Here is a 9,759-nt window from a genome sequence, read left to right as displayed (position 1 = left end):
CCTTGTGCTGTATGTCTTTATTTCTGACAAACTTCAGCTTAGTTCTGCAACAACTAGGTAGTGATTATTTCCCCCCCCCCCCCTCAAAATAAAACTGCCTTTCATACAGACCAGCTTAGCACAGTTATGCTGCTTCTTGTCAGTCAGCTGATACCAACTGCAACCCAGTAAGAGAGTTTAATGAATCAGCATGGCTTCTCATCCTTTCCTTAATAGTTTGGTATTGATGCTGGACTCTTAGACAGGACAGTCTTGCTTTCATTACTTGAACACACAAACTGAGCCTGTTTTGTGTTTTCTGCCTGAATGTATATCCATGCAGTGATCTACCACATAGCCCTCTGTATCCCAGACATCTGAGCATGGTCAGCAAAATGGCGGAAAACAATTCTGCTGAGCCTCCAACGCCGCTTCACCCCCCGAGGGCGGGATGTCAGGACACACCTATTTCGGATCCTCACAGGGCAGCTGTCCCGGGGCAGGTCAGCAATCTCTTTATCAGCCACCTCCTAAAACAGAAGACCACAGCATAGAGTTTATCTGTGTTCCCCAGGATTCTGAGGGGGCTTATTGCCAGACCTCAAACTTTAGCTGTAGAGTAGGTACCACCACAAGCTTCTCTACCACCTCATGAGCATGCTTTGCTATTTGATAGGGAACTTGCACCTGTCTTCCTCACTTGACCCCTTCTTTCTGCACATCCTAACAGTGAACATAAAATGATCCACATGGAGACCCCCAAAGTTAGCCTTATCACACAAACTAAACAACTTAATGCTAATAATTATCGTTAGTCAAAATCTGCTTGGCTTTGTTGATGTTGCAAGGTGGGCTAGTCCTTTAAGATGAGCTGAACTTAAATAGATGTTCCTTATTAACTGCCTTCCCAGGTAATACACTTTGATGTCAGTAAAAGGAATCTCATATAGTATACTTGTGAAAGAGCTACAGGCAGAGGAGGGCAAGTCAAAGTGTCTCTGTTCTAATGAGAAGACTTAAGAAAGGTCTTTCCATGTACAACAACAGAGCTCAACAGTTTTCAGGAAGCACCAGCATCTGAAAATGGAATTTCAGCAGAACAAGTGAGCTCAGCAGGGAAATGCAGGCTAAAGAAAGTCGCTTGAGGCTAGGTAAGCATCCCTAACTGCAGCATTCTTAATATATTATTTTCCAAAGGACAGAAGGGCTCAAAAGAATCCTGTGTTCAGTCATGGTAGGAGGTCACATCTGGAGGTAAAAGGAAGGTCTGAGGCTGGACGACAAAAACTCCCATTATGTTGCAGGAGTGCTGAAAAGCAATAGTGTAAGGCTATCTTCTAAAGGGATGTTTGCCTTCAAAGGAGGATGGCATCAAGACAGCAGCAATGTGACTTTCAGCTTCAGTAACAGCAAGGTCAGTAGGACTTCCTGTCTTCAGAACATATTTCAGTTACTGGTTTTGTCCAGTTGTGCATCTCGTGCATATATAGCTGTATATATACACTATCTAGTACAGCTAAACATTTGTAGTATTTTTTTGGCCTGTTTAATTCCTGTGATTTTTTTTCAGAAAACAGCCTATACTTTCAGAGACGACGTGTAGCTTAATTTTTAAGACTTTAATTTTGGAGCCCAAATAACATTTTGTAGAGGAGGAAAAAGCTACTTTCCTGGAATCTTTCTTCAATCTAACTGCTTCTATGACCTTGTGACTTCAAAAGGTGACAAAAGCAGCTGAGGAATACCAAAAGCAAAGCCAGCTGCAATTCTTTCCCCTGTCCCATAAGGACATCCAACGCAGACTAGACTTGCCAAGAGCATGGTAAAGTCAATATGTAAAACCAGATTAATACACTTTCTCTCCCAGAATGTTTAAGGGTGAAAGGATCTGCCCACAACTAGGCATGGCCAGATTGAATACATACAGGAATATTGTAAGAGTATTTCTGATACTTGCAAATGTTTTTAATGCTTAGTAAGGAAGGCTGAGAGCACGGCAGTGAATATGTGCATTTTTAAGAACAGATGTAACACCCAGATCTGATGCAGCTTTTACACGCTTGTAGCTCAGACAAGGAGTAAAATTAAGTATTTCTAATTGAACAAATTGGTGGCTTTGGCTGGATCAGGCTTCCAGGTTTTTAAATAAGCAAAAAAAATTTAAAATTTATTTAGGAAACTATAAAAGTAACCATATAATATCCCATATTATCGGACATAAGGAAAATAGTTTTCTGAATGTACGTTAGTGACAGCTGTAAGGGGAAAAAATGAGACTTTATCGTACGTAGTCCTACATACACTGCTTACATGAGAAGCACTGGTTTAAAAAAAACAAACAAACAAGCCACAACCCAACACGCAAGCTCTAGTCAGGAGAATACACTGTTTTTGTAAACACCCCCAAAAGGCAGAAGCTCTGAAGATGCCTGGGCGCCAGCAGTAACTGTGCAATGTAACACGATTCTGTGCTCAATGAGTTAGGGAAATGCAAGCATTTGTGACCTGTCACGGCCGCTCGGGTCTGCGAAGCGGCTGCTGTGGCCCGGCACACGTCACGGCAGTACGAGCCACGCACGGGCTTGTGCCCTGCCCTGGCCGGGCACAGCTGCGGGCTGGCTGCCCGGTACCTGCAGCTCCTTGGGAAGGATGGTGTTCTTCCGGATGGCGTTGATCCGCAGCCTCTCATCCGCGTACTCGTACGCCAGTTTCCTTCTCTTGACGTCCCGCAGCATCCTCCAGTCCACGTAGTAGCTCCGCACTTGCCTTGTGCATGGTGAGGGGAGAACCTAATTAAAAAAATTAAGTTTAGAATACCCACCGGTTGTACGTAGAGTTTGCCCAATTCAAGTATGAATTATTCTCATAAATGTCTCTGTCAGACTTTTTCAAATTACATTCTTGCAGTGCAGCTCCTGCCCAAGAAATGCAGGGTGTGATCCAGTTTACTTCACAAAAGCCAGCAAGGAATTTACGGTATCGGAGACACAAATAACCCCGAAGTTACATCCATCCCCCCCGCGTGCTTCCCGCCGCCGGCGAAACCTGGGGCTCAAGCGAGGTTTGGGCTGACGCGGGGCCGAGCCGGCCGCCGCCGCCCCCAGCGGCCTGACAGCACCGCGGCATCCCGGCCAGGCCCTGCCCGCTCCCCGGTGCCTCGGCCGGGCGGGACACGGGCCCGACGGGGAACAGGGGAGGGAGGCAGCCAGGCTGACCTGCCGAGCGGCCCGCAGCGCCCAGCCCAGCGCGGAGGCCGCCATCTTCTCGGTGCGCAGCGGCGGGGCCGCGCATGCGCCTAGGCCTGGCGGGAGCGGGGGGGGGGGGGGATGCTGCCGGTGGGGGGTCCCGGTATGTCAGAGCGTCCCCTGCGTGCCGCCGTGGGTTCCCGCCGCGACGGGCAGGTCTTCGCTCTCCGCGTCCTTCCTTTGACGGTGAAGCTGTATTTCCAGTGCCTTTGTGGGCGGAAAAAAAGGAGAACGTAAACCGCTTTAGAGGGCTGTGCTGTATATCCCGGTGCTGGTGTCAGCCTCGCTGGCACCTCCGTCATTAGAGGGAGCTGGTATCTTCCACAGAAAGCTGAGGATCCCACTTTGGGTGGACCAAAAGGATCCCAGGTTGGAGAGGAAAGTCTAAAAACGACAGGGGAAAGAGTCCCACCAGGAGAATGTGATGCAGAGACATCACACCGCGTTGTGTGGTCGCTATCCAGAAAAGCACATTTGTCCTGTACGCCTGTCATTGCCGTGTATTCGGTTATCTGCCAGCTGCTTTCCTAAATGTGGTTTTAGTTTTGTTTCTTAAGAGTTTCTTTGTCTGCTGGCTTATCTACCTAGGACTATTCCTAAATTTATATCAGCGTTTTGCATTTTTTTCAACTCATGAATTTTGGGTAAGTTACAGCATTTTACAGACAGAATAATCATAACCCTGAACAATGAAAAATGTATGGGAAATTCTGCTTCTGTTGTTCTTAACTGCCCTATTGTTTTGTGAGAGAAACTGTCCTGTTCTACTGCTGAGACTTCACTTAGGCAGTGTTTAAAATAAGTCTATGTCCTGATTTTAGGGAGAACATCCATTAAGTTTTTTATGTTGAGTTGATCATTTTGATTGATTTTTCTATTCACATGAGCTTGTTCGCTACATCCAAAAAGTCATCTGAGAAGCTGGATTCTCTCTGTTTGTCATGCTGCTTGTTGTCTGTGTGCCAGCCATTTTACTTAGATGCCTGGTGCATTACAGCAGTCCTGAAGTACCTAGGTATAATCTGGAAGAAGTGGCTAGATTGGCAGGCTAATGCAGTCAAATTTTATTATCCATGCTGCAGTCAGCAGCAACAGGTTCCACAACAATTTACCCACCTAGGCTGATGGTGCAGGTGATGGTGATCAGTGAAAAGAGGCCATTTTTGGTGCTGATGAAGTGGTTAATTCTCCACAGCCTGTTCAGTTTCTGGCTGGCTTGCCAACCCAGGTGTTAACTACCCTGAAGGTTTTTGTCCTGTGGATGTGCCAAGCTGAAACCACTAATGTCTGTTACACAGAGCATTAAACTGGCATAAGGGGATAGCTATTTTAACTTCTCCTTGCTTTAGATGGGTCTTGTGAGCCACAGAGAGGTGAGATGCTCATCACTGGCCTCATTTTCCATCTCTCTGTGCTCCCTTCATACTCAGAAAAGCCAGAAAGCTGCTCTTAAACTTGCGTGAGGGTCTGTCTATGGAGGGAAACTGCAGCATCAGAAAGGGCTCAGTCTGCAAAGCCTGTGGTGCAACCCTCCTGTGAGCATCCAGTCTTCAAAACTCAGGCTGTTTGCCACTGTGCTTCCCCATGATGTGGTGTGTTGATGCACGACTGGCTTGGAAGTAGGTTTTGGGTGTTTGCAGGGAGAGAATTTCAAGCTCTGTTCCCTGATGTTATTGTCTATAACTTGCTATTTTTGCAGCTTTCCAGCTGGTAAAAGCAATCTGTAGGATATCAGCAGAGCAAATAAAGTAGGGAGCCAGATGTGATCAAAGGGGATTTGGATGTTAGAGATGCATTTGTTTCTTCAATATTTTGTTCAGCTTCCCCTTGGTCTCTCTGTGTCTGTTAGATGGTCCAGATGAGTGAGGAACTGGTGAGTGTGGGAAGGAGAACTATTTCTTGGGCCAGGACTGAATCCCTCCCTTGCTCAATAGCATCACCTGTGTAATCAGCACTTTCCCAGCTGTGGAGGTGGGACCACGCGTATTGCTTTGCAGCACCATCTTTCCCTTTCTGTAACAGCGTTGCTCAGGACAGTGTGTTTGGTGCTTACAGCTTTAAAAAAAACAAACTAAGTGAGAAAGTGTGGAGCCCCAGTGCAAGTTAGTGGTGTTTGCAGGGTTTGGTGCAGTACGCATGCTGTATTTGACTTCACCACGCTGTTGTAGCAACTGAGATTAGCAAGGGCTAATGATGCAAGTTGATAGCCCTTAGGCTGCTGCTGTCTTCAGCTCCCTCAGCACAGCTTCTGGTTGCAGTAAAGCAAAACAACTGGTCAGAATCTGAGGCAGTTTGTTAGCTAAAAACTAGGCTCAATAATGTACATGGTTAAAATGATCGTGTGGGTACCTTAACAATGCCTACAACACATAATTTGCTTTCTTTTAAGTTCTTGAGGGTTTTTTTAAGTATTGTGCTGCAGTGTTGTGTTTAATTACTGCTGGTCTTATAAGGTGTTTTATTTTCACTTTCTGTATTACTCCACCTGAATTTCACATCATTAATACTTCAAAGGTGCTTGTCAATACGTGGGTCTTGGCGATAATTCTGAGATGTTTGCTGCTAGATTTACAGGGCTGGAAAGGCTTTCTGGCTTTTGACTAGAAGTGGAGCATAAAATGAATAGGAAATGGTTCTTCCTGCTGGTGTGCAAGACTGATACCAAGTGGTGGAATTGCTCCCAAACCCAGCATGCTCCTTAGGCAGTTTGTGGGAGGGAAACACCCCGAGGTCTCTATTGGTTCCTTTCATCTGTTCCATGGGGACTTAAATTCACCACAGGGGCTGGTGCTGGTTTGCAGCTGGACTGGGAAGAGGAGAGGATTTGGTGACCTTTCAGCTTGCTCAAATTATCTTTGCAAATGGTGGCTGTATCTGAAGGGCTCTGAACCAGACAGCTGAAAGTACTTGAAAGGTAAGAGAAAATTATTTTTATTTCCTTTGAGATTCCCGTTGTTTGTTCTGAATGAAAAACCCAACCAATTTTTCTCTGACTTCCTATAGCAGATGCCCTCCAAGGCTTTGAAAGCCTTACACAAACATCAATAATTCTGTATTATGGGCATGTATTATTATTGCAAAATGTATAGTAGTATTTAATGTCACTCCATTTTGAAGGGCTTAAGCTTTCCCTGTTTGTCTCCTCCAACCACATAAAACCACGTATCTGCTGAAGTAAATGGGAGTTTTGCCTTTGGCTTTAATGGAGCTAGGGTTTAACCTAGAAGGTAATTATTTTAGAATGCTTGTTCCTAGTAATTTCCATTTTAGGCTCTGATTTCTGTGTGACGGTAGTTGTTTTAAAAGCCCTTCCTTTTGTCATGAGATCATGCTGGAATTCGATCACACTTACATCCTATAATTGCAACAAACACTCGATAATTTTTGAATATTTTCTCATCCAAAAGTTCTTCCTATGCCTTCTAGTGCACCTTTTCACAGACTCAGTGGTGGAAGCCAGTAGAAGTTCTTTACCACATAAAATGAAATATATCACTATTTCCACAATAAAAGTACTTTATTGATTATACTATTTATAATAAAAATGTCATTCATTGGATAAGTAAAATTGATCAAATACAGGAGTTACAAAATTTTTGAGCTGTGCAGGCAACAGAACAAGGATTTGCTTCAGGAAAGACTGACTGACTTAAACTGGCAGCTAATGATTTAACAGAAGGGAGCTAGGCCATTTGTTACAAAATGCATATTCATATTAACTAGCAAATGTGCAAATGCTATTAAGCCTCTTTGCATTTTCTAATGAGCATATAGGATTTCGGAAGCAGTCTCTCATTCACGTATGAACAGTTAATACACCTTGCTTATCAGACATTGCAGAAGAATTAGCATGAAAGAAAAGGTAAATATAAGGATGACTCTAGAAGCACAGTATCTACCTGGCTGATTATAATTCTGTTTTTCTATTCATTATTGCAAATCATCCCAAACTTCTGTAGTGTTAGGTAAGGTTCATTCAGTCTGGAAGTAAAAAAAGGTAGATATTGCAAAAGAAACAATCTTGCTAAATTAATGGTTGCATTTTTTTTGTTGGCAGTCATTGATTGCATTAATTGCAACCATTAATTGCATAAAGATTGCATAATATTGAAAACAGAATGCTGGCTAGGTTATTACAGCAGTTGCATCAAATGATTTCTATGACCAATACCAGAGAAGAGGAAGTCTGATGGAGAGCTTTCTAAAGCAGATGAGGTCTGGAACAGTAAAATAGTTTCACCACAGAAAATAAAGACAAATAATCCAATTGGTTAAACTAAATTATACTTATGGAAAGTCTGTAAAATTAGTACCTTGTCTCAGCTGAATGCTTCACTGAGAAAAATACATAAAGCAGAAGGAAAATGGGCTAGACTTCTTAGCAACTGAGTAGTAGTATCATAATTTTGGCATGTTTTGACCCTCCCTTCATTTTTGTCAGGCTGCTAACAAAAAATAGTAGCCCCTATGACTCAGTTCTGCTCTTTGGTGTTAGTGACTTGTGTCATTCTTTACATCTTGCAACACTTTTTTAGCAATAAGGAGCGCGACTGTATTCCAACTTAGATGAGCTGGTTTATCGACTTCTGTGCTGCTACATCATCTTCTGTATCTAAGAACACAGCTTTGCCACGTGCCTCTGTGCTGGTTTTGGTTGGGATAGAGTTAGTTTTCTTTATAGTAGCTAGTATAGTAGTTAGAAAATTAACTCTATCCCAGCCAAAACCAGCACAACCTCAGCAGATGCATTTGCTTCTCTCAGTAGAGGCTGATGCTACGCACTCCCCTGCTCCCACATTGTCATCTCCATGCTTTAAACAGTATGGCATTCTACAGTCAACATCCATTTGACGGCAGAGCGCATGATAAATATCCATCACTGGTAATGCTTGTGTCTCCTGAGCCTAAATGCCACCTTCCTAGTGTTGGTCAGACAGGTCTGTTGCTGCTCTTCTCGAGAGTTATTCAAGTAAGTGATGGCTGTTTGGATATTGGCAGCACTTCTGTAAACTTGCTAAGGACTTTCTGACATGTCTTCTACTACTTGTTATTCCTCTTGTGTTCCTCAGGAAAGCCCCTTGTCTTTAGGATGGTTAAACATGCCAATTTTCTAACTTGGCAGTTAGGAAACTGCCAGCTCTCATGCCTCTAGTACTGTGGTACAACTTGGCGGCTTCTGTTCTAGCCCTAGCATGCAAAATGCCATGCTCAAAAAATCGCACAATGTACTGTCCCTCGGTACTTAGAAAGCACAGGTCTCAGCCCATGGCTCCTTTCACTGCATCTCCTTTTTTTCTGGCTGTTTTTCTTCAACTTTAATGTGTGTTGCTTATAGTCTTGTATTGTATAACTCTTTCTGCTTGGATATGTACATATTCTACTCTGCCCCATTTCTCAATCTTTGATCTTATAACTTTCTCTCTCCCTCTCCTGCAACCCTGGAGCTGTCCTAGACCTGCATTTCCTTTTTCCTGTGACTACAAGTCCTCCTTTCTCTCCTCAGTCCCATCTCCACATTGCCTGGGTGGCACCCTGCTAAGTATCTACATCCATGTCTTTATCAGATCTTGCCTTGATAGAAGCAACTTCCAGTCGTGCATCTCCTATGGCTGACTGGGCGCTAGCAGAAGATAATACTGCAAAGGCCTATACCCCAAATCTTCAAGCACTGACCTGTAGGATGGAAAAAAACTTACAGAGTTAGATCATTGGAGTCTTTCACATAGCTACTGTAGGTTCTCTCCAGCTTTGACCATCCCATGCTTTCCTCTGCAAAGGTTGAAAAGATGTGAGCAGGGCTTCTTCCATCCCTTTCCTTAGGAGAATATTCTATGCCTAGTAGATCTGACTTAGGCATTCTTTCCTAAATTAGTCATTTCCCTAATCTGCTGTTATTGCTAGCTATATGTTATGACGTGATACTCTCCACGAAGAATCAGTTAAACCCACTCTTTTTAACAGCAGGGGAAAATCTCTTTATTACATGATGGGGAAGCCAAAAAAGCTGTCCTCCTCTTTCATTATGCTTGACAGTAATGCTTATGTTCAGGGGTTTTTCCTCCTGAATGATCTCCAGGCCCAGGAAAATCTGAGATCAATTTGTGGTTCCCATGAAGCCTTAATTAGTAATGACATCATGTTACAACAGAATGCTATTCAGCACTTGGTGCTGAGAGAAGGGATTTTGTGTGTGTCTGTGTGTGTGGCGGGGGGGGTTGGTTTGGGGGCCTCATCTCGAGGGGGTTGGAAGTAAACCCCGCAAAACAAAGCCATCGATACGGGATGACCTACATGGCACCAGGCTTGCTGGTGTCAGATGGGATTCACCTTTCTCAAAGGGGGAAGAGGGTCTTTGCTTACAAGGTGATGGGCTCGTTGACAGAGCTTTAAACTAGACTTGAGGGGGGAGGGGGATAATATCAGCCTTGCCCATGACAGGCTGTGGGATGACACGCCAAGGTTAGAGGGACGGGGTGCTAGCGAGGACCCTCAGCCTGTTGCTCTGAGACGTGCTGCCTACACTGCAGCACACTTG

The 9,759-nt window shown here is 44.1% G+C and overlaps 2 protein-coding genes across 3 annotated transcripts in view; one reads left to right on the top strand and one right to left on the bottom strand.

Annotated features, from left to right (window-relative positions):
* Positions 1-65: 65 nt before the first annotated feature.
* Positions 66-3,340, bottom strand: MRPS14 (mitochondrial ribosomal protein S14). Of its 2 annotated transcripts, none has more exons than XM_072866803.1 (3): positions 3,195-3,340; positions 2,610-2,768; positions 66-509 (listed from the first exon to the last, which is right to left on the bottom strand). In XM_072866803.1, the coding sequence occupies exons 1-3, from the start codon at positions 3,237-3,239 to the stop codon at positions 327-329; spliced, it is 387 nt and encodes a 128-aa protein (XP_072722904.1). In that variant the 5' UTR covers positions 3,240-3,340; the 3' UTR covers positions 66-326. The 2 variants fall into 2 exon arrangements, with proteins under 2 accessions (XP_072722904.1, XP_072722903.1); XM_072866802.1 differs by lacking the exon at positions 3,195-3,340 and adding an exon at positions 3,025-3,168.
* TNN (tenascin N) overlaps positions 3,325-9,759 on the top strand; it is a 37,272-nt gene continuing 30,837 nt past the window's right edge. Inside the window, exons 1-2 of the mRNA XM_072866787.1 lie at positions 3,325-3,868; positions 6,006-6,138. The gene's annotated coding sequence lies outside the window, so the exon portion shown is untranslated. The remainder of the gene's footprint in view (positions 3,869-6,005; positions 6,139-9,759) is intronic.

The sequence above is a fragment of the Ciconia boyciana genome, chromosome 7 (genome assembly GCF_034638445.1).
Source record: "Ciconia boyciana chromosome 7, ASM3463844v1, whole genome shotgun sequence".
NCBI lineage: Eukaryota > Metazoa > Chordata > Aves > Ciconiiformes > Ciconiidae > Ciconia > Ciconia boyciana.
Note: the sequence above shows the minus strand (reverse complement) of the source record. Positions and strands in the feature narration are given on the sequence as shown.

What these genes read in the sequence shown, in the direction of transcription:
- MRPS14 (XM_072866802.1), bottom strand. Translation starts at nt 3,105, where the DNA reads ATGCCGCGGTGCTGTCAGGCCGCTGGGGGCGGCGGCGGCCGGCTCGGC. An exon ending in AAACCTCGCTTGAGCCCCAG is followed by an intron (nt 2,769 to 3,024) that starts GTTTCGCCGGCG and finishes TTTTTTAATTAG; the next exon opens with GTTCTCCCCTCACCATGCAC. An exon ending in TCCTTCCCAAGGAGCTGCAG is followed by an intron (nt 510 to 2,609) that starts GTACCGGGCAGC and finishes CTTCTGTTTTAG; the next exon opens with GAGGTGGCTGATAAAGAGAT.